The sequence below is a fragment of the Dermacentor silvarum genome, chromosome 3 (genome assembly GCF_013339745.2).
Source record: "Dermacentor silvarum isolate Dsil-2018 chromosome 3, BIME_Dsil_1.4, whole genome shotgun sequence".
Lineage (NCBI taxonomy): Eukaryota > Metazoa > Arthropoda > Arachnida > Ixodida > Ixodidae > Dermacentor > Dermacentor silvarum.
The window spans coordinates 156,064,717-156,088,985 of NC_051156.1; the positions used below are offsets into that span (position 1 = coordinate 156,064,717).

General features: G+C 48.9%; 1 protein-coding gene and 1 long non-coding RNA gene across 2 annotated transcripts in view; both read left to right on the forward strand.

Annotated features, from left to right (window-relative positions):
- LOC119444926 (uncharacterized) overlaps nucleotides 1-9,457 on the forward strand; it is a 281,467-nt gene extending 272,010 nt beyond the window's left edge. Inside the window, exons 6-7 of the mRNA XM_049664800.1 lie at nucleotides 9,179-9,347; nucleotides 9,453-9,457. Coding sequence (XP_049520757.1) covers nucleotides 9,179-9,347; nucleotides 9,453-9,457 — 174 coding nt within the window. The remainder of the gene's footprint in view (nucleotides 1-9,178; nucleotides 9,348-9,452) is intronic.
- A 10,179-nt stretch (nucleotides 9,458-19,636) lies between these two features.
- LOC125944027 (uncharacterized) lies at nucleotides 19,637-22,230 on the forward strand. The gene is made up of 3 exons (XR_007466070.1): nucleotides 19,637-19,939; nucleotides 20,916-21,013; nucleotides 22,162-22,230. It is a non-coding gene; the product is annotated as an uncharacterized LOC125944027 (long non-coding RNA).
- Nucleotides 22,231-24,269: the final 2,039 nt, after the last annotated feature.

A 24,269-nucleotide genomic window follows, 5' to 3' on the forward strand; every position in this document is an offset into this window, starting at 1 on the left:
TTGCTTCATTTGTTGCGCATTTGTTGCTTCAGAATGCGGCCGCCACATTCTCGCCCAAAACTTCACAGAGTGTCAAAGCCTTGACAAACACCGTGACAGTTTTTTCCATATGCAGACATGATTCGCTGTAAATTACCAACCCAAACGGAAGCGCCCAGGAATGAAATTGTGATAGTAGCACCGGTTTCATGAATTATGTCAGCGCGAAGCGACGAAAACAAAGGGCGGGTAAGTGGGGTTGGGGGGGGGGGGGTGCGGAAAAAATTTCGGGGTGGGTTTCAACCCCCCCAACCCCCCCCCCCCCCTGGCTACGCCCCTGCTGTGAGAGTAAGGTTGAGGCGTTCAGTAAGGCCGTTTGTCTGTGGATGGTACGCAGTGGTGAACTTGTGATTGGTCTTGCAAGAACGAAGAATGTCGTCGACTACTTTAGACAGGAAGCAGCGGCCGCGGTCCGTGATTAACTGACGAGGAGCACCGTGGTGCAGGATGACGTCGTGAAGAAGGAAATCGGCTACATCAGTAGCACAGCTGGTGGGAAGTGCCCGTGTAACAGCGTACCGCGTTGCGTAGTCAGTAGCGACTGCAACCCATCTATTGCCAGTGGTCGACATGGGAAAAGGCCCTAGAAGATCGAGTCCCACACGGAAAAATGGTTCATCAGGGATGTCGAGGGGCTGAAGGCTGCCAGCAGGCAGTAGGGCAGGAGTCTTGCGTCGCTGGCAGTGGTCACAAGCCGCAACGTACTGTCGCACCGAACGGTAGAGACCAGGCCAAAAGAAGCGCCTACGGATGCGATCATACGTGCGTGACACGCCTAGGTGTCCGGCCGTCGGTTCATCGTGAAGCTGGCGCAAAACAGTAGAGCGAAGATGCGCGGGAACAACAAGCAAGAGCTCAGCGCCGTCAGGCCGGGCGTTGTAGCGGTGTAAGGTGTCATTGTGGAGCACAAACATCCGTAGGGAAGGGTCAGGGTGTGGTGAGTTGAGACCGTCTATAATAGGCCGCAAAGATGAGTCCCGGCGCTGTTCGTCAGCTATGTGGACGAAGTCTGTAATGGCCAGAACAAAGGTGTCAGGTTCATCTTCCAGTGTATCAGGGGGATCGACCGGGTATCGTGACAACCAGTCAGCGTCTTGGTGAAGCCATCCAGATTTGTAGAAAACAGAAAATGAGTACTCTTGCAAGCGGAGTGCCCAACGGCCAAGGCGACCAGTAGGATCCTTGAGCGAGGAGAGCCAGCAAAGCGCATGGTGGTCTGTAATAACTGAAAAGTGCCTGCCATACAGGTACGGACGGAATTTTGTGATAGCCCAGACGAGTGCTAAGCACTCGCGTTCTGTGATAGAGTAATTTTGCTCCGATGGCGACAGAAGGCGGCTTGCATAGGCGACCATGCGGTGGAGGCCGTGCTGCTATTGTGCAAGGACGGCGCCTATACCGTGGCCACTGGCGTCGGTACGAACGTCCGTGCTGGCTGACGGGTCGAAATGTGCTAGAACAGGTGGGTTCGTTAGGATGGCAACGAGCGATGAAAAGGCGTCCGCTTGGTCACGACCCCAAGTGAAAACGACGTCCTTCTTGAGTAGGCCAGTTAGAGGGCGGGCCACTTCCGCGAAGTTCTGGACAAAACGACGGAAGTATGAACACAGGCCAAGAAAACTGCGGACATCCTTGGCCGACCGTGGAGTAGGGAACTGACTAACCGCGCGGACTTTGTCAGGGTCTGGCTGCACGCCTGCAGCGTCAACAAGGTGGCCGAGTACGCAGATTTGACGGTGCCCAAAGCGACATTTCGACGAGTTAAGCGGAAGACGAGCACGGCGAAAAACATCAAGGACGGTGGACAGGCCAGTGAGATGGTTTTCAAACGTAGTCGAAAAAACGATAACATCGTCCAGGTAGCAAAGGCATATGGACCACTTGATGCCTCGAAGAAGAGAGTCCATCAAGCGCTCGAAAGTAGCAGGGGCGTTACATAGGCCAAAAGGCATCACTTTAAATTGATAGAGGCCATCAGGAGTCACGAAGGCGGTCTTCTCGCGGTCTTGGTCGTCCACAGCGATTTGCCAGTATCCTGAGCGCAGGTCGATGGAAGAGAAATATCTGGCGCCGTGCAAGCAGTCCAGTGCGTCATCAATACGGGGGAGAGGATACACATCCTTCTTGGTAATCTGGTTGAGGTGGCGGTAGTCTACACAGAATCTCCAGCCATTGTCCTTCTTTTTCACGAGTACGACGGGAGAGGCCCAAGAACTGCATGAGGGTTCAATTATGCCTTTGCCCAGCATTTTCTCCACTTCCTGTTGGATGACAGCACGCTCCGGAGCTGACACATGGTAAGGCCGTCGGTGAATAGGACTCGCATCGCCGGTATGAATGTGATGGGTGACGACGGAAGTCTGGCCCAAAGGACGGTCGCCGAAGCCAAAGATATCCTGGTAGGAAACCAGCACGCGGCGAAGGGCAGCGGACTGTGCCGGAGCGAGGTCTCCTGATATCATGCGGGCGAAGTGGTCGCAGGACGAACCTGACTGCGATGACGGTGGTGAAAAATCCGGTGGAGGTTCTGTGGTCAGGGCAGAAACCGTGTGGCCGGCCAATGGGGTCAGATGAGCGAGTGATATGCCGCGAGGAAGAACTTGCGTCGAGTAGCCAAAATTGAGGATGGGAAAGGCGGTGCCGTTGTTTCTAACTGTCACCACTGTATAGGGTAGCGCGACGTTGCGTGTCATGGCGACCTCAGGAATAGGGCAGGCAACGTAGTCGCCGTCGGGTAGGGGCGGAAAGGCTGACAGCTGGACGTATATTGCGGCTTGCGGAGGCAGTCGAAGAAACTCGACGGAGCTTAGGCGGGGTGGGCCGGCATCGACGTTGTCGGGGCACGAAGGAAGTTCTAGCCGAAGAAGGCCCGCGGAGCAGTCGATAAGGGCAGTGTGTGTGGACAGAAAGTCGATTCCCAAGATGAGGTCATGGGGGCACTGTTCTAGAGCAGCAAAAAGAACAGATGTGTGGCGACCAGAAATAGTGATGCGTGCAGTGCACATTCCAAGTACGGCAGGTGTACTCCCGTCGGCTACTCGGACGGTAGGTGAAGTCGCGGGCGTCAGGACTTTCTGGAGGCGGCACCGGAGGCTCGAGCTCATTACAGAAATTTGTGCGCCGGTATCAACAAGAGCAGTAACTGCCACACCATCAACCAGAACTTCAAGAAGGTTGCATCGGGTATAAGGGACAATCAGAGGATTTTCAGGCCGGGTCGTAAATGCAGCGTCACCTCCGGGGGCTGCACTGGCTAGTTTTCCGAGAGGCGGCCAAAGGGAGACCGAGAGCGGCGAGGTTGGGGCGAGCGGGACTGACGGCGCTGGGGCGATGGTGAGCGGCTGATCCGGTTTTCCCTAGGATGACGTTCAGCACTCGAGGCCTCAGGACGGAACGACGGGGCATATGGTGCATGGTCCGGGCGATTGTAAGTGTTTGGGCGATAGGACGTGGGCCAGCGGCTGCGGCAATGGCGGGCGATGTGTCCAATCCTAGAGCACGTGAAGCAGATGGGCCGGTCATCAGGTGTGCGCCAATCAGCTGGATTTCGATAACGTGGCCTGAAGGTCATGTTCGGTCTTGCAGCAGCGACGACAGGGGCGACCGGGTTGGTAGCAGTATGACCGTTATCAAAGGTGGGTAAAATGCCCATATTCGCGACCTCTTGGCGAACCACGGCCTGAATTAGCGAAATCGGAGCTAGGTTGTTGCTTTGCATACCGTCATGAGGTGTAACGGGTGCCATGGCCTCGAGTTCTCGACAGACGATCCTGGTGACGTTTTCTGGAGCTTGCGCTTGCCGAAGCGTGGCTAAACCTTCGCAGGAGGACGTGGCAGCCGTATTAGGAAGTCGGTCGAAGCGGTGAGTGATACGTTGACTTTTGGCCAGCTCAAAACGACGACATTCAGCGATGACCGACTCCACCGTTGAGCAGTTCTTACACAGTAGCAGATTGAATGCGTCATCGGCTATGCCTTTCAGTACGTGGCCCACTTTGTCCACTTCAGGCATGTCCTTGTCGACCTTGTTGCACAGAGACAAGACGTCCTGAATATACGAGATGTACGGCTCCGTGGACGTCTGAGCACGAATTGCGAGCTCCAGCTTGGCCGCTAGTTGTCGTGCGATAGGTCTCCCAAATAGATCGCGTAATTTCTGCTTACAGACGTCCCAACTCGTCAGATCTGCCTCATGCGTCTCGAACCAGAGTAGCGCAGTGCCCCGCAAATAGAAGATGAGATTCGCCAGCATTATGGTCGGGTCCCACTTGTTAGTGCGGCTGACGCGCTCATACAATGCCAGCCATGCATCGACGTCCACGCCGCTGGTGCCGTTGAATGTCCCGGGATCACGAGGGTGCAAGAGAATGACCGGTGGCGGGTCTTGCTCACCCTGGGTCGCTTGGTCGGTCATTGTGGTGGCAGCAACGCGCCGTCCGCTGCGAAGATCCAGTTCCCGGTGTTGTAGCGAGCGTACCCCGCACGTCCACCAAAGATGTTACGGGGAGAATATATATACAATGGATATATTTACAGGGTAAGGCGCACAACGCTGCAGCAATCGTTCAGGGGAGCGCGTGCACACCAGAAAAACCACCCGTCGCGGTCGTCATCGTCCAAGCACCGACCACAGGATCGCCGCTCGTGACAATATAATCTCTGCACAGCCCTACACTAGACAACCTTTACATTTCTTTACGAATAATGAATGCTTTCCATTACGTAGACAGCAACTGCAACTGAGTATGAAAGCTTTTGTGTCAGAAATTTCGCAGCATTAAATACACAATGCAAAAACTATGGCTCCAATCCACACTATGAAGGTGGTTGGACCGCGAAGCAGTAAACGACACCCACAACGAATACCCATTGTGACGTCACTTGAATTCACACACGTGACTCTACGAGGGATGAAACCAGAGACAAGTGAAATGCACTCAACCACATCCTTTATTACTTCACAACGACATTATATTCCCGCTGTTCTTCTGGCGTCTTTACTTTCCGTGGTCTACTCATGGTAGCCTGGAATGAACTGAATGAGTTGCTAGACCTTGGTGATGTCACTACGTGATTTCTATGTTGTTGGGTACCTTTGCACTCGGAGTAGCTTGCGCAACCGTAATCTTTACCGCGAAACAAACGCGGGGGAGGAACGCTGTAAACACCCACAACGATTACCCATTGTGACGTCATCTGAATTAACACACGTGACTCGACAAAGAGTGAAACCAGAAACACTGGTTTCACGAGGGCTTTGAATGACGTCAACCCTTTCGAAGCAGCTGCAAACCTAATAATTACCGGAACACTTCGGAGCGTGTTCCAATTGGTCACACGCGCCTTATCATCCATCATGTGATTTTGATGCTTGTTTTGTGGTTTCTTTTTTGAAAACGAGTGCTGAAGTGTATGCCTGATTTCAAAGGAGATATGCTGTTTGTATTCAACTGTTAGCCTGGCGTTTTTTTGTTTGCTTACGCGGACAGGAAAATTTCCTTGGCTGATAGAGGTATACAGCTTCGCTGTAACAATTTGGCATGTGTTACCACCACATCTTGCTGACACTACTACATTATGTATGTACCTAGCGATGCTCACGCTGCTGTTGATGTCGCAACTGCCGCCGCACACTGCTTAAGTAACGGACAAGCGGTGCTGCGCACGGGTTGTGCGTTCCTTAAGTTTGGCACAACGCAAACGGTTGCACAACGAAAAATAAAACGAAACGTTGCACAAAACAACGGAAACGCCAACACAAACACCGGAGCACAAACACAAACAACGGGAAGGTTGCACAACATGAAAGTTTGGAACAACCCGTGCTGCTAAACTTTCCAACGGCACTTTCTCGGACCGCCCACCCTCTCAAATAATGCATTCGAGACCTCCTGTTTCGGGGCAGACCGTGTGGTATGGGGTCGCCGTTATTGTCAAGCGCGCTAGTACTGCTGCCGCTGGTCCTGTCATCATCACTTCCCTAATCATACTCTACGTTGCCCTCCGAAAGCGGAAGGTTGTGCAACACAGCACATGCTGCGACAACGTTGGCCGCACGTTCTGGCTCGTAGAGTAGGCTGCGGTACCGCTGCAGACAGCGGAAACGGCTCTTCAAGAGCCCAGTGCCTCTCTCCACCACAGAATGCATGGAGACAACAGATGTGTTGTACTTCGCCTCAGCTGTTTGCATTGCAGGATGGCCGAAAACCGGGGTCAAGAGCCACGACTAGAAGGGGTAGGCACTGTCGCTTGCATGAATATGGAAATGTTGCATTCAGAACTCCTCTGAAGAGAGGCAACTTGGTAACTAAGGAAGGTTACAGTATCATTCATTAAAGGTAGAGTTCAATGGTTCAAGACCTAGAGATTACTATCGTGAGTCCCAAGTAAAAGCATCAGTTGGGCATGTGCGCCTCGACACAAACTGTCAACCAAATTACAAGCGCCCTACTAAGGGTCAGCCAGATGCTTAAAGAAGTCAGGCCTGCGCGGCACACGCAGCACAGTCACAGCGTAAGCTGGTTGAGAGGCGCCAGAGTAGCTCCAATTTCGGCACCACGCACAACAAGGTCTTCGCGGCAAAGTATCTTCGCCTAGATTTTGACAAGAACGATCTAAACTTCCGCCCGGCGTCGACGGCGAGCTGCGGCTTGTAATGCTATCTGCACAGCAGTCTGCTGAGCCCGATGATGCCTGGTTGTAGCCGCGCACGTATCTCTACGATTCGCTTCTTCAGCAGCGGTTCGTACCTTGTGAGGAGACGCCATAACGTGTACCGAAGAGGTACCCAGAATACGTGGCGCGCATCTAACATCGGGATAGCGTTGATTGTGCACCTCGTCTGAATCTCATCGCGTCTGAATCGCATGTCGTCGCACGCGGCGGTTTTAGGCACGTTAACTAGATGGTGCCACCACACTGGCAGAGGCTCGGGTCGTCTGCGCCTGCGCGCCTGCCTATAAAAGGAATTTTTCTTCTGCACGATTGCAAGCGCTTGCGTGGCTCAGTGGTAAAGTATCCGACTCCCACGCAGCGGGCCTGGGTTCGATCCCGGCGAAGAGCGGGTACTTTTTTTGCATTTCTGGCGATACCGGTTACGCCGCCAAACGCCGGCGGCGGCATCATCGCGAACCTAAACGGCTATTGGAATGCGCCCATAACAGCTTACGCTGTAAAAATGAACACTTAAGGGAGCTACCAATGACACTCATCATCATCATCATCAGCCTATTTTATGTCCACTGCAGGACGAAGGCCTCTCCCTGCGATCTCCAATTACCCCTGTCTTGCGCTAGCGTATTCCAACTTGCGCCTGCAAATTTCCTAACTTCATCATCCCATCTGGTTTTCTGGCGACCTCGACTGTGCTTCCCTTCTCTTGGTATTCATTCTGTAACCCTAATGGTCCACCGGTTATCCATCCTACGCATTACATGGCCTGCCCAGCTACATTTCTTCCGCTTAATTTCAACTAGAATATCGGCTATCCCCGTTTGTTCTCTGATCCACACCGCTCTCTTCCTGTCTGTAGTAGCATTAATGTGTGTTCGTTTCTTCAGCTTCTGGCAGGCACTGGGTACAGTAGTAGCACTAATAGGTGTTGCTTTCTTCTGCTCTAGGTAGGCACTTGGTAGCATGCTTGTAACTTAGTCAACACTTTTAACATTGTCACTGGTAGCAGTGATCGGTTTGATAGGTTTGATGGCTCGCTTAGTCATCCGAAGTCACCAATTATACGTAGGCGGGCGATATAAGAGCCTACATGGCCACGGTTTATCGGGCACGGCCGGCCTGGGGAGAGGCATTAGCGAGCAATTCGCTTGCTGCTGCAGTCGCGCCTTCTCACTACAGCGTTTTGGCAGTGAGTTTCCGCGCTCATCGAATGAGATGTGTTCATGTTTGCTTGTGCGTGCGTTACACCATGCTTGTTAATTTAGTTAGTATGCCTATGTTTCAATTTTATACGGCCGATAAAACTACTACCCTTCCTTCGTATAGCTGTCCACTAATTTGCTATCGCAATGTATTCTTCGCCTTTCGGGCGAAACTGCGACTTTTTTTATGAACTATTCACGTACAACAAGTGTCACTTTATTGAAGCCCTTTGACCCACCGTGGTTACTTAGTAGGTTAAGTGTTGCGCTGCTAAGCATGAGGTCGTGGGATCGAATTCTTACCACAGCGCCCGCATTTCGATGATAGCGAAATGAGAAAACACCCGTGTACTTCGATCGAAGAGCGCGTTAAAGAACCCCAGTGGTCCAATTTATTCCTAAGTCCCCCAACTACGGCCTGCATCATAATGAGATCGTGGATTTGGCACTTAAAACCCTATAATTTATTTTAATAAAACCAATCTTGATTTGCCAAACCGGCAAGCTGGTCGAACGACCTCGTGTCTCTACCTATTTTATAAAGCCTTTAATTACAACCCTACTTTATGCGACTCGCTTTTGTTGCCATTATTGCGCTTTTCTTCCAGAAACAATAATGAATTCAAAATTGACATTTCATGTGACCGAACTAACTAACCGGCGTTTCAGTTTTCACAGGAAGTGCCGACTGCAAGCACCTTGCCGCTTCCATTGTTTCGATAATCAATCCAAACGATTCCCGAAAGCCCTCTTTACGAATTGGTTGTAACGTTACTGCAGTGCTAAAGTGCGTTGTATTTTTGTTTTCATTCCACCCACTCATCTCTGCATATTGGCGCTTTATGGGCAGAACTGGTCCTTGCGCCATAAAAACCCAATCATCATCATCCTATATATGCAGACCATCGACCATGAGAGAAAATAAATAAACAGAACTGCATTTTTACTGATTTATTCTGCCAATAGCAGAAGACTTAAGCGCAGTAAAAACAGCCTCTCCTGCCATCGAGTTCTCAATGAAGGTTCTGGTACAATGCATTTTTATCTTGAAAGGTGCGCAACTTCCACGTAGATATTTGAAGACAAGTTATGTAAAAGGAGTATAGATTTTACTGCAGGTTGTAAATTTGTGTCACTGTTTCTCAATATTCTTTTGTGCACGTGTGTCATGGCTCAGTGCTGTGTCGAGTTGACATAGGTGTCAGATCCAGGCTTTCTGTACTCTAATAATGTCACATTGATTTTGCTTCTTCTTTCCCACACAGTTAAATATTAACATTGATGAGGCTAAGTGGCTTGAATACCTGCAAGAGGCTTTGAAAACATCAGAGGAGGATATCAATGCCTCGACCATGAAGACGCTGCAAAAGTACGGTGTTCCCAGAAGCAGACTCCAAGGACTTTCCTCCGACATCAATAAATACGGGACTAAGCGTAAGCATAAAAAATACTCTTGCCTTATCTTCCGCGTTAGATGTAAGAGCTCATCTGCGGTTCACAGCGTGTGTGGTCCACCGGGCCTACTTTGTCTCACTGCAGCGTAGGCAGTTTCTTACGAAAATGTCTGCCGTATTTTTTTGAGTATAGTCGCACACTTGTTTAAAACGGAGCCCCTACTTTTCGCGACGTTCGAAGAAAATATTAGTACATACATTGCTAGACGCACCTGTGTATAAGAAGCACCTATTTTAGTTCGGTTAGCGTAATCAAACGTGATTACGCGCGTTTGTGCGCTCATCGCGAAATGTCTTAGTAGCCCATTTCATGGCACTTTGCAATAAGAAAATATTTTAGTTCTCCAGCAGAATAAGGCCGTAACCAACGCTCCCGCTTAGGCAGGAGAAACCAACATTTATGACACTTCTGTCGAAGGCATCGAAGGCCTCCCCCTTAACTGCACGGTTCAGCCACTTCAAGCGGCAGCGTCACTGGGTTACAGTTTCTGGCCCTGAACAACTTTTACGCGACGTCGTAAGCATCTTGAACCACTCCGCTGGCGTTGCATCTGCGGCTTGGCGTGCTCGGGCCGAACCCAGGAACAATGGTCGCGTGCTTGAATGCCTGAAACCGCGCCTGAAACGCATACAAAAGAGAAATGGCGACCGGAAGCCGGAAGCACTGCAACTACTGCTAAACGGGACATGTCGCATGGGCGACTGATGATGATATTAACCAAGCGTCTACTCCGGGCGGCACCGGCGGCAGCGCGTGCCCACGCGGACTGACATGTACCTTGATAGGCCATCTGCGTCGCGGATACAGTGCGCCGCGCCCTTCCCTAGCTTTAACTTGGCTTTTCATTAGCTTTAACTTGGTTCTCTCTTAGCTTTAACTTCGTTCTCTCTTAGCTTTAACTTGGCCTTTCTATTAGATGGGCTTGTCTAGGCTTTAGGTGGCGGTCCTGGTGCGAATTCTTGCACCCTGCGCCCTGCATTCACCCTGCACCCGGCATTCTTGAACCCTGCACTCGTGAGTTTGCTCGGCGCAAACTCACGAGTGCCTCGGGGCCGCTGAGCTATATACTCTGGAGTGACGTCATTGCCTAGCTTCGCCCCCGCACGGCTGTGGGGAGAAGCTAGACAGCTACGGCGAAGGAGCTAGCGGTGCTAGTGCGGAGGTTAGGCAAGACGCTTCATTTCAGCTTCCCTAGCTCTCTCTTCAGTCTTTCGGAAGCGACGAGTGTCCAGTTCTCTGGTCGAAACCTGCCGAGCCACCACCAGAGGCATCGGCTGAAGTCACGAACCCTGGGCGCGTTGGGCGCGAACGCGGGAAAATGCGGTCGGCGTCGGCAGCAGTTCTACGCGTCCCACTACCACCTGCCTCACTCATACCACGGCCGCTGGATAAAAATTTGTAATTGGCTTAGCTCGGCTATGCCAGGATATACGTAGCGTTAGCAAAGGTTCAGCTGATTATTCTTAGCTTTCCTGGTTGTCTCCTACGCTCAACCGCTAATTGCCAGGCAACTACTTCGGGATCCGATGAGTCAAGCTTCTCCGTTCTTCTGCGCTGTTGAGCAGCATTTGCGCTCTCCTTCTCCATGGCTACAGTGTACTAGAAGAGTCCCCTATTCTAGTACACTGTATCCATGGCTATACCACACTGGCAAACGCCAGTCAGAAGCGCAGCGGCTCCAGCGCAGTGTCAGACGGCGACTGCACAGCGAGCGCGCGCCGGCGCCAGTGCGTCTACCACGGCTACGACGTCACTCCTCTGGAATGCGCAGACCGGCGGCGGCAACGTTTATAGATACTTTCTATAAACGTTGGGCGGCGGTGAGTCGCGCGCGGCGGCGGCGGAGTGCGCGAGAGCTGCCGGCTCCGGTGGCTCCGGTGCGCAAGCCGTGTGACATCACTGATCCTTGCGCATGCGCAGCACGGCTCTTGATGTGCCGCGTGAAACGGGCTTGGCTAGGCCAGTGTAGCTAACGCTACAAAAAAAGATGTCGCAGTTTCACCTGAAAGGCGAAGCATCAATTGCGATAGCAAATTTGTAGAGAGCTATACGGAGTAATGATAGTAGCTTTATCAGCTGTATAATCTTGGACATGCAGGAGCACCGGCAACACGCAGAACTGTTGTCGACGCCGTCGGCGTTTTGCCCGCGTTCGCTCAAAATGCGTGCGGCGTTGGTGACTGTTGCTGGAGCCTCTGATATAAATAGGCACTTGGTGCCGCAGCTAAACGTCGCCTCCCTTCCCTCCCCCTCCCCCTCCCTCCCCCACGGCCTTTCGCGAGTCGGAAGAAGGTGTGTTTGCTCTACATATATGGTGATTGTAAAGGAGGAAAGAGACGCCTACTTCTGCAGCCCTTAAGCGAGCACGGCGCAGAACGCGCGTTTGTTCCCCGCCATGCGTTCACTCCCCGTGAAAGCGCGCGCCCCTCGCGCCCTTTCACTCGCACATACAGCGTTCGGCGCGCGGCGACGATTTCATCTCCATTGACGTCATACGGAACCTCACGGCGACGGCGACGGCAGAAATCTGCTTTTGAGTGTCCATATAACTGCTATCGCAATAAAAAGGTGCGGCCTGCCGCGTGCATCGAAAACGATGTGATCCGCCGTGGCGCCACACGTCGGGGGCTGTTGTCTGGCAACGGCATAGCAAATGCGTCAGAACCGCGCCATGGAACGCCGTCGCGCGTGCCAGCTGACGGCGCGTTCCATCGCCGATGACTAGCGCCGTTCGGCCCAGCCAAGCGGCCGACAATGCAACTACGGCTGTCACATTCGCTCCCATTGCAACGCGCCCGACCCGGCAGGCCGCACCTTTTATTGCGATAGCATTTATATGGACACTCAAAAGCAGATTTTGCCGTCGGCGTCGCCGTCGCCGTCGCCGTGAGGTTCCACATGACGTCAATGGAGATGAAATCGTCGCCGCGCGCCGAGCGCTGTATGTGCGAGTGAAAGGGAGCGAGGGGCGCGCGCTTTCACGGGGAGTGAACGCACGGAGGAGAACAAACGCGCGTTCTGCGCCGTGCTCCCTTAAGGGCTGCAGAAGTAGCCGTCTCTTTCCTCCTTTCCAATCACCATATATGTAGAGCAAACGCGCCTTCTTCCGATGCGCGAGAGGCCGTGGGGGAGCGGGGGAGGGGGAACGAAGGGAGGCGACGTTTAGCTGCGGCACCAAGTGCCTATTTATATCAGAGGCTCCGGCAACAGTCACCAACGCCGCACGCATTTTGAGCGAACGCGGGCAAAACGCCGACGGCGTCGACAACAGTTCTGCGTGTTGCCGGTGCTGCTGCATGTCCAAGTTTATACAGCTGATGAAGCTACTATCATTACTCCGTATAGCTCTCTACAAATTTGCTATCGCAATTGATGCTTCGCCTTGCAGGTGAAACTGCGACAACTTTTTTTTTTTATCCTGTGGCCTTGCTCATACCCTCCACCTCGCATCCGCTATGCAGCGCAATGCAATGTTTATACTCTGCTTCCACTCTCTATCAGCTCTCTCTCCCCAAGCTCGGCGAGGTAGTAGTATGTGAGGAGGTGGCGCTTCGTTGCTAGGCGACGCCTGTGACGTCATCGCCAGGCGGAGGAGTTCTCTGCGTACGCCACCGGACTACCTCCAGCTTAAACAACTTCGGTGATAAAAAGAATGGAGCATGGGTAGGCCATGCAATGCGTATCGTAGATAACCTGTAACCGGTGGATTATTAGAGTTACATAGAATGGGTGGCAATGGAACGGACGCGTAGTCGAGGACAGCAGAAAAAATTCACCGATAATTACGATTCTTCCTAATGCGAAGTTTGAGCGCAGCTCTATACGCGCTTTCACTTCCCGATATATTTATCAGCTGGCGCGGACAATCTGTCTCGTGCGGCTCGTTACAAACAGAGTGAAGTGTAGCGCGATTACCTCGCTAATCGGGAGATCGCGTGGGCGCGATTCACAGCAGCCGCCGCAGACAGACCTCAGCTCATACAGTACTTGGTTTCCATAGACGGTATCATTTAACAGACGACGACGCGCTACTCTGGCGTCATCTCGTAGCGGTTGTCGCCGCAGACCCCGGGGTGTCTTGCGCGGCACTACGGTTTTGTTCGCACGATTTCGCATTACCCTCCTCCTGTGCTTTCCGCTTCAAGCTGTCAATGTGGCCTCTTGCTCCCTGCTTCCGCTCCTGCGCCTGCGACCTCTTTCCCTTCTCTTATCTTTCAGTCCCCATTCCCCTGTGCAGCGCGGTTGAGGTGTCCTCTATTGAGAGTCAGTTATCGCGCTGCACTTTAACCCATTCTTTCACCCTTTCCAACTATATTTTCTCTCCCTCTCAACAGCGAAGCAGTTTAAGCCGGCCGTAATTTGTGGTGCGTAGCAAGAAACTACCAAGAAAGAAAAGAAACTTTCTTACCGAGGCGCGATTCGAGGCCACGTACCCCCGGTCTCAAAGCGAGCGTCGTAACCACTAGGCTATATGGTTCTACTAGGAACCATATGATTGCGTTCGAGCATCGTCGTCGTCATCCCCAGCTGGCGCGTTCGTAAGCTCGGGTGAAGTGGTTTTGCGCGCTATGAGAGCTAGAGAGAGACGCATTCACGGACCGGGTCTTTTGGAACGCAGTGTCGGCATTGGAACGCGGTGTAGGTGTTGCAAGATGCGCTATGCAACGCGCAGTGACGGCCGTAAGTCGGAGATCCGCGAAAAGAAAGTATCATCATCATGAGTAATAAGATGAAAAGTTCGCGCGCACTTCTGGAAAATACTGGGCTACGATCGCCCAGCTTCGCTGTTTCAAGCGTTATGCGGCCAAGTGCAAGGTTTTAATTTTCCTCCTCGCGCTCTCTTCGCTATCGCGATCTTTCATCCCCGCTGCACTTTCAGTTAACTCTTATCCTCCCCTGTCAGAGACGGGAAACGGGGGACGCAGTTGCTCGCCGCAGGAACGGGCGCTTAAGAGCTGCGCTCTTAAATTAGGTGGGGTTATGAAATCAGGAAATTTGCAGGCGACACTTGGAATCAGCTTGCGCAAGACAGTGGTAATTGGAGATCGCAGGGCGAGGCCTTCTTTCTGCGTCATACGCTGCTGCTGCTTCTGTTAATGATGATGATGATGAGCTGACATTATGGGCGCGATCTTGTACGCGTTCCAAAATGGAACGGAGGCGTTCCGTTCCATCGAGCCGCACACAATTCGCCAATTTCAACCGCGACGTTCAAATTGACCAATCGTGTGCGGCTCGATGGAACGGAACGCCTCCGTTCCATTTTGGAACGCGTACAAGATCGTGCCTTATATGTCCTAGTTTACGTCGCGATTGATTTTTCATATGCGGAAAAAGGAGGAGCGCGTATGACGCCAATATGTCTGTCGGCGTACAGTGCTACTTAAAGCCATGCAGCAGTAGCAGAAATGGAGGCGGTGGTGCCACGACACCTGTATAACCGGCACGTCAGCATAGCAAGCTTCACTTTGAAAATTGTTGCAGAGGCATAGACGTACAGTCGAGTGAAAAAATTTAAAGACCACGGGAGCGGCGACTAAACTACATCGCTGCGTCTTCTGACGGCTGCGCGCCTAAGTTCGAGAGCGCGTACTAGAGTGCCCTAGAATATTGGAGTGTCCAAAGCGCCGCGCGAATGCATGGGAGGAGCGAGGGCCTTTTCTTGCGAACTCCCGCGCCGCGGCGCTGCTGTACCGGACCCGTGGGCTTTCTCCGCTGCGGAAGCCGCGCTATCTAGCCACCATAGCCGCGCCAAGACGGCGAACGTCTGCTACGAGCCTGATATTTTGGTTGCTATTAGCCAACATCGCCATAATTTGGGATATATTAACTACCATGTCACCGCAAGGTAATACTGCAGTGACTCACGGCACAGAAAACGCGCTTGCCGGCTGTGAATACGGGTATTAAATGCGAAGCATTTCTTGGCGAACATTTGCTACTTTGACCGTATCTATCTAGCCGCCTACGACTTTGTGCTCTCAGGGTCGTTTCATTAACTTGTTATGTACCAAATTGGCATACTATGACAAGATTATATGACGAACATAAATGACATACCATTACATAAATATCATGACATGCGTGTCATGTAGGTCATGACAATGACCCGGGGAAAAGGTTTAACACTCAAAAACCACTCAAATTGATTTGGACGTGGGTACTAAGTGAAGGAAACACTACAGGATGCTGGTAGAAGTAATAGTCATGAGCATGACTCAGGAAAAATGCCAATGACTCAGCGAAAAAAGAATAACAGTCAATAGGCACTGAAATGGGTTCGGACGTGGGTACTAAGTGAAGGAAACACTACAGGATTCTGTTACAAGTCATAGTCATGAGCATGAATCAGCAAAATGACAATGACTCAGCGAAAAAAGTTGCAGTGGCTTAGCTCGGCTATGCCAGGATATACGTAGCATTAGCAAATGTTCAGCTGATCATTCTTAGCTTATTCTTAAGATTATTCTGAAGATAAGATTATTCTTATGAGTCAAGCTTCTCCGTTCTTCTGCGCTGTTGAGCAGCATTTGCGCTCTCCTTCTCCGTGGCTATACCACACTGGCAAACGCCAGTCAGAAGCGCAGCGGCTCCCGCGCAGTGTCAGACGGCGACTGCACAGCGAGCGCGCGCCGGCGCCAGTGCGTCTACCACGGCTACGACGTCACTCCTCTGGAATGCGCAGACCGACGGCGGTGAGTCGCGCGCGGCGGCGGCGGAGTGCGCGAGAGGTGCCGGCTCCGGTGGCTCCGGTGCGCAAGCCGTGTGACATCACTGATCCTTGCGCATGCGCAGCAAGGCTCTTGATGTGCCGCGCGAAACGGGCTTGGCTAGGTCAGTGTAGCTAACGCTACAAAAGTATAGCACTCAAAAACCACTGGAATGGGTTCGGACGTCGGTACAAGAAAAGTAAACACTAAAGGATGATGGTAGAAGCCATAGTCATGAGCATGACTGAGAAAAAAAACGTGATCACTCAGCGAAAAAAACATCAACACTGAAAAACACTGAAATGGGTTCGGACGTGGGTACTAAGTGAAGGAAACACTATAGGATGTTGGTAGAAGTCATAGTCACGAGTATGACTAAAGATCTCGCCCTAAGGTCTCTTGGGTGTACCTAAAGGGACACCTGAGGACTCATGACATGAATGTCGTGACATGCGTGTCATGTAGGTCATGAAAGTGCCACCTACGTCTTGGTGCTCTCATGGTCGTTTCGTTTACTTGGTAGGCTTGGTAGTGGTAGGCACACTGCTTCGCATAACATCGATTCCCACAGGGCGTGAAATCGGCCGCATTTTTTTTTCTATATCCTTCTAGCTCGCTTGGTCCTCGCTCACGCGGTCGTTTGAGAAAGCATTCCGCGCGCTTACTTCATTTATTTATGCGTGGAATGCGCAACGTGAACGTGCTGCAGGAGAAAATAAGCTGGAGATCGTGATGATAACCAGGAGAACGTGGCAGATATGGCTAGCTCATGCTAACGATTTTACACCCTATCGTTAATTTTTATTTCTTTTATTTCATGCATTCGATTTGTTTTACAAGACTGCCTCTCGCGCTCTGCGGTTTCTGTATTAAGGCGAAATCCTTAACTGGCTTTTGGGAAACGGAATGTGTCTGTACAAACCAAAATAAATACAAACCGTGTAACTCTCGCGTCTCGTTCACTTGGTATATATACCAAAGTATAGCATGGAGATCGAGGCAAAAATGGGTGACTAAGATGACTGATGGGTCATGGCATTAGTAACTTGACATACTTGCATTCACGTCACGATTAGCGGTAACAATATGACGTGCGGCGCAATCCCGCATTCTTCGGCCAGAAATCCCTCTGATGGTGTGGGTGTGACGATAAGAACGTGTTGAATGCCAATCTCGATCTCAACGTGTCGAACTTACCCATATATGATGAAGAACTGAGATCACAGGTAAAGGGTAATAATAGTAATGATAATTTCTGGGGTTTTACATCCAAAAATCGCAATATGGCTATGAGAGACGCCGTAGTGGAGGGCTCCGATAATTTCGACCGCCTGGGCTTCTTTAACGTGCACCTATATCTATGTACACGGGTGTTTTATGCGTTTCTCCTCCATCGAAATGTAAGACGCCGTGACCGGGAATCGAACCCGCGTCCTGGAGCTTAGCAGTCCAACCTACCAAACCCACTCAGCTACCGCGGCGTGTAGATAAAGGGTACGCGAGAAATGTACACTGCAAAAAACAAGGCAAAAAATATTAATGAAATGCTAACAGCGAAGCATGGTGTACGTATGCCTCATTTCATAAGTATACGAGCGAAAATCAGAAAACGAATGTGATGCGTTACGGATGTGCAACTCGACTTACACCTTCTTGTGTTATTCCCGGAGCGCAAACACTGAACGAATTTTAACAAGAAAGTAACTTTGTGCCTCATAATCAGAGCTGGTTTTGACACGTAAAACCCCAGAAAGAACAACATGAAAGTAACTTTACGAATATTTATTGCGTATGCTCGCTGGTTTGTACACAGCAAATATACTTACTATTCAATAACTATGCAGTTGTAGTTACGTAATGAAAGAGGCAACAAGTCACCAGAACATAAAGTTATCAATTTTTACTGTTATTGAAGGTAACTATTTTAGGTATATGTAGAAATAATAGCGATATTTGCAGGGCATCAAAGGCAGCAATTTTCAAGACGATTTTCCAGTCAATATAATGCAAGCACAAACATCGTCACGCGCCATGAATGCTTGTTAGTTTACGTAAAAAATCACACGTTAAGCAATAACTGTGATATCATGAGAAGTTGCATGTTGGTAATTTAAGAGAGGATTCACGGATTATTAAAACAAAGCTATTACAGCAATACCTTTTCCATAACAAATTAATAAATGACTAGGCCAGTAGTAGCTATCTATTTATTTCAATGTAGGAAAAATATATTTGTTTACCTATTTTTATGTTTGTTTACCTACTGGCTGGATCGAATGGGTTTTCTTTCGAATGACTGAATTTGAAAAAAAAAAAAAGCGTCGCTCACGGTGAACCTTAGGGTACATCGTGCGCGAAGTTTGTATTGAAGAGAGAGCGTACAGCAATAATTTTTCGTGTACGCAATCTCTGAAGCGAAATAAGCCAACAATATTGCGGCGTTAGGGCCGTCTCTGCTCTTTCTCTTGTTTTCCTTACACCTTCTCACTGTGCTGTGTTCATAATAAAGTATTGTCGAGGCTAAAAAATTGTCGAATAAATACATAAACGTATGGCTGTAAGCCACTACTGACCGTGAGTGAAAAGCGCGTAGTGGTGAGCGAAGCGGTCACTGCACGCACGTATTTACCTTGACTGCGCGAGTAATTTACTTTTTCCGTTACTCTTATTCTTGCAAGCATGGTGCTTATTTCCCGCGTGCCCATGCCAATGCCGTTTTTGTGTTCTTTCCCCGCGCGGGCTCATTTAGCGCGTTTCTACGCACGCACAGTTACCGCATTGCCGTTACCGAACTCAAGCACCGGAGCTAGGCCGGGCTGATAAGTTTTGACATGTTAGGTTTTGCATTATCTTGAGGCCCAAGCACAAACACAACGCTCAAAGATAGGTAAGCTCCATCCAGCACCACACTGTTGAAGTTAGACTTTAAGTGCTTTGCGTGGAAACTGAACGCAAAGAACTACAGTGCGTAGCAGACGACCCTGGCTTTCCGCGCGCTTCGCGAGCGTGAAAAGCCCACGGGCATAGAGTAACATACAAGGATAAGAGCGGACACTTCCATAGGCCATGGAGGAAGGAAAAAAACTAGGAGGGAGCGTCACGTGACAATCTTGAAGCCTAGTCATAAAAAATTTAGAGGAATGGAATGATGGGAAATAGGCCCTCACGTGATAGGCAAGCGGTAGATTTTACTCGGCTCGCTTCGGTGGCTTCGGTTTCGTCTGCTGCGGGGGTTTCGGAATATGCGCACATACTCGGCGTGGCAAACGCGCGCCGAGGTTAGTGAAAGAATTCGAGTGTGTGAAGCAGTTCAGTCTCGCCGCCTAATTAGCAGACAGGCGCCAAGGCTGTTGCGAACGAAGGCGTCGGTTAACCGGCATTGCGCCGAACAACCCGGGAGGACCACCTCAAGGACGACTGGTTGCGTTTCCGTGTGGTTTCAGGGAAACGAGGGAACCTTTCGCCCTGCAAACGTGTGAAGGCAACCAAGCCGCCCTTCCGACGACGATTCGTTGCGTTTGACGACGTGTTCTGGGAAACAATGATGCCTTTCGCCCCCGCAAAATGTGCACGCGATTAAGCGAGCGTACAGGGTCCGAAGCGACTGTCCCTACGTGAAAAAAATGCGTCCCGTCTTGTGCCCAAGGATGGACTGGCGAGCCGGAGACTCCGAACATATTTAGGGCCGTGCCGGCCCGTAGCGTAGTCGACACTGTTGTTCGAGATCTGCTCAAAGTCTTCGGCCTCTTAGCAGACCGGCGAGAACTCCCGTCAGCAGTAGGCGCACCTGCGTGATGAAGTGTTTTGTGCCAGGATGCCCTAATCGAACAGAAAATGGCGCGATGGCCTGTCCTTCCATAGGTAAGCACAATGAACGTTTCTTTTATTTATGAAAATGGAACTGCAATATTCGCGATCGTTATAGTGACTACGTGCTCGTGTGAATTATAACTGACGAAATAGTGGTGCAATACTATTCAAGCCATTTTTTTTCCAACTTTGTCATAATTCCCACTAAGTGTTAAACATTTATTTCTCTTTAAAGTACTTTTATCAGCTAGCGTACACTCCTAAAAAGGTACGATGTGAAACTATTTATTGTCGAAGAATTACATTTACTGCTATAAAAATTATTGACTGAATTTTTTATGTATTTCTTGTGGCTGAAAACAATCAAAATTGCAATAAAACTAATTAATTGAAGAAACCATGAACGATTAGTCTTCACATAACATACCAAGTTTTGCAATAGTTGCCAAGAACAACAATTTTGTAGAGAATATTCTGCTCCTAGTAACTCGGCTTGTACGTGAGTGCAAAGTTCAAACATCATGTTGCAAAGTTCAATCACTCCCCCATGTTGAGGCTAAATATCATTTTTTTTTTCAGAAGATACGATGTTGGTTGACATATTTTAAACAACAGGTAAATAACAGTTGAGATGAAATAACACAGTTTTACTTTAAATTACAGGAGTGAACATCATTTTCATTCATTTATTAGTAGTACCCTGAAGGCCTGGAGGCATTACAGAGGGGGCATTACATTACATTATGTATGTGTTACAGCTATATCGTTGATATTCTTGCGTGAAACATGCAATGCAAGGTTACTACAGCTCCATTTCCCCCGAGATTCAATTAGATGTATGTGTATTTTACAAGCACACTTAGATCAAAGATAGTTTTCTACACAAGGTGATGCGGTGTGTAGGGAAAGCATGCGCAGATCATGTGAGGTCTTTTGCATGACTCTGCAAAGGTTGTGTAAATGCATTCCACAGCAAATGTTATTGTTGGACCTTAAAAATATCTGGTGGGTTATTCTTTAACTGCAGACGCTTGCAAAGAACGATGCCACAGCAATGAGTCAACCTTAAAGTGAAGCAGCTACATCCACGGGAACATAACAGCATCAAGTTGAGCCAGTAAGTTGGTGCGCAGCTGTATGCAGCCATAATGCATGTTTCCAGTTTGATCATACCTTTTTCATGACTGTGGTAGATGTCCCCCACCATTCCTGAAGTGAAATATGCTTTTCTTATATTCAGGCGGGTCTCTCTCAAGCCACAATGGATATGGGCATCTCTGAGGGCATGTCTGATTGATGTGCTAGCAGAGGGTACTGCTACATCTGCTAGCGCGTCCTTGACTGATTCAGACATCGCTGATGAGCCTTCCGAAATCCAACATGTCCTGGCATGTTTGATTGTCGTAATGATCACAGAGCTTGCTTAAGACATTTTCTCACATGTGTGCCTTGGTTGATTCATGTTCTGATCTGCTTTGCAAAAATCTGGTGTTTCCCTTTAATATATATTTTGGATTTCACCTTTAAAGTAATTATTTACGTTTCAAAAATGCATATGACACTGTCATACAGCTTTTTGTAAGATGTTTTCGACAGATTTAAAAGATCTATTAGTAATGCTCAGAATGAAGAGAAAGATAGAACTGTTCAACCTATCATTGGCTACATTACAGCCTTTTTTTGACACAGGTGACAAGCATACTGCGTTCAAATTTCATTGTTAACACTGGCAAAAGCAAGTGCTAATGAATGAAGCCATATATGCTACATAATAATCCCATTTTAGTCAATCTAGGATAAGTACAAGATAAGGAAAATAAAACAAACTGCAGCAAAGCAGTGTTATGTAAGATGAAAAACCACTTTTTTTCAGTAAAGTTGGAATAAGGAAAACACACTCCTTCTCTGAATTATACTTCAGCCATGTCCTCTCATTACACGCATAATTAACACCCTTGCTAGGCTCCAACATTTACAACAGTAATAAAATTTATAACACGCCAACTGTGCTGGTAAGCTTTATCAACATTTTTTGGGACAGTAGATAAAAAATACAGTATATAGCCACAGCCACTGATCTCCCTAACAATGTCCTGCTTGCTGGTCATTATTGTGCATAAATTTTAAATGAAGCCAATGGTGTCGCTATTAGTCCCGGGTTTTAGCTTCAACTGTGCATCTGGTGTTTCGTTTGCACGGTCAGCAATTTCAAGTTATATTCCAGTAAGCAGTCCCTCCTCATTGCACTTGGTGTATTTTGTCCATTCTCCCAGTCCAAGGCCCTCCAGGACGCTCAAGGGTGAAGCTTCTGCAGCACTGCCTACACACAACCCAGCGACACCTTGAACAGCAAGGCATACTATGGTGAGGATAATACTCGACCACTACAATTTTTACATACTTGTTTCCTTTGGTAGCTGCAAGTGAAGTGGCATATATTTTCGTGGCAACTGTTTAATAGCTCAAGCATAACAAATGTCACTCAGTGAACTGCACTTGGACACTAACATTTATGATCATGGCAACCATCTAATTAAATACTGAAACATTCATATTTGTTCGCAGCGGTATGAGTTTCCTCCTCAGTTTCCATTAAACACCAATTATCGGCCAATAATCCTTTTTCAATTTTTCTTTTCCATTCAAATGACACAATAACTAGAAGACCAACAGGTTTTTCACAATTTTCTATGCTCTTTATATGTTCGATCGGTCACAATGAGCCGTGATATATGAGCTCAGTATATTTTGCCCACTCAAACTAAAAGGCTTCTTTAAAACATCTCTCATTGAACTATGCTACATTGGCCTCTTCTGTGTTAGTTGTTTTGTACTTCTACCTTTCCTGCCTGGGCCCAGATGGGCCTGCAGTATTTAGCAAATAAATAAACAAACAAAATTAAGTGGCACTAGCAAGCTCGTGTGGATGGCAGTTTTATGCCCCCACAGTTTTTAAGTTCACAAAAGTGTAAACGGAAACCATTGTGAACAATGTAATGACCTAAAATTAAGCATTATATTCTTCATAGCTTGCACAAGAGTGTATGCCACAACAATTAATTTGTTCTGCGTACGTGCTTTGTGTCATGTTGGTCGCTCATGCACCTGTTACAGCGCGTGATATTTTGCAGCCACAGCCAGCAGAAGACGCACCTGAAAAGGTCTTTCTGAGGCATGAATTATGGCGTTACACAATTACAAACTGCGACCAAGAAGAAGATGAAGACTCTACGGCAATCCTATCAACAGCTTTTTCAAAAGGTTGCTCATCTCGAAAATGTCACAGAAGATTTATCTGACAATCGCATTCTAGGAAATGAGGATGTCGCCATATTGCAGAGTCTTGGTGGGGCAAAAAAGACTTGCTCATGCGTCAACTGCCACATAAGTCTGGTGCCAGCAATGTCACCCGCTTACTCGCCAGAGCACAGGCCATTTGCACTGACTTTGCATTTTTATTCCCCTAGAGCATACAGATATGTACGAGCTGTTTTCAACACATGCCTCCCGCATCCAAAGACGCTGTGTAAATTATATCAATCCATTGATAGGGCTGCTGACTTTTCAAAAGAGGCAATGACTGCATTGGCTATCAAGGTAAAGCACGGCTCTCCACATTATGCAATCTGGTTGTGGATGAGATGGCCATTCAAAGAAGCAGTGTGGGATGGGAAAAGCTTCCATGGATATGTTGACATGGGCATTGATGTCAATGATGACAGCTTTCCAGTTGCCTAAGATGCATTTGTTTTAATGCTTGTTGCAATCAATGGCAGATGGAAGCTGCCGATTGGCTACTTTCTAGTGCATGGCCTTGGTGGTGAGCAAAGGTGCAATTTGGTGCTGCAAGCTGCTAGCTTCACTCACAAAAAAGGTGCCCACATTGTGAGTTTGACCTGCGATGGCGCTGCAGCGAATTTGTCATTGCTGCACAGCCTTGGCTGCAAGATGGACCTGACTGAGCTGGATGCTGCTTTTCCACATCCAGTGACAAAAAAGCTTTTCTTTGCCATGTTGTATCCCTGTCACATGTTGAAGCTACTGCGGCACACCCTGTTTGATAAAAAGGCTATTGTGATATGAACAACAGTTCATATTGTTGAAACACATTGATGAGCTGCATGAAATCCAGTACACAGAGGGCCTACATTTGGCAAACAAACTTAGACAAGCACATATTACCTGGAAAAGCCAGCCCATGAAAGTCTCATTGTTGGCTCAAACGTTTAGTCAATCGGTAGCCGATGCTCTTGGTGACTGCAGAGCTCAAAAAATTCAAAATTTTCAAATTCCTTGCCAACAGAAGAGTTTATCAGACATGTCAACAGTGCATTTGACATTTTAAATTCAAGACATCCAAGGCAAGAAGAATAGAAAGGAC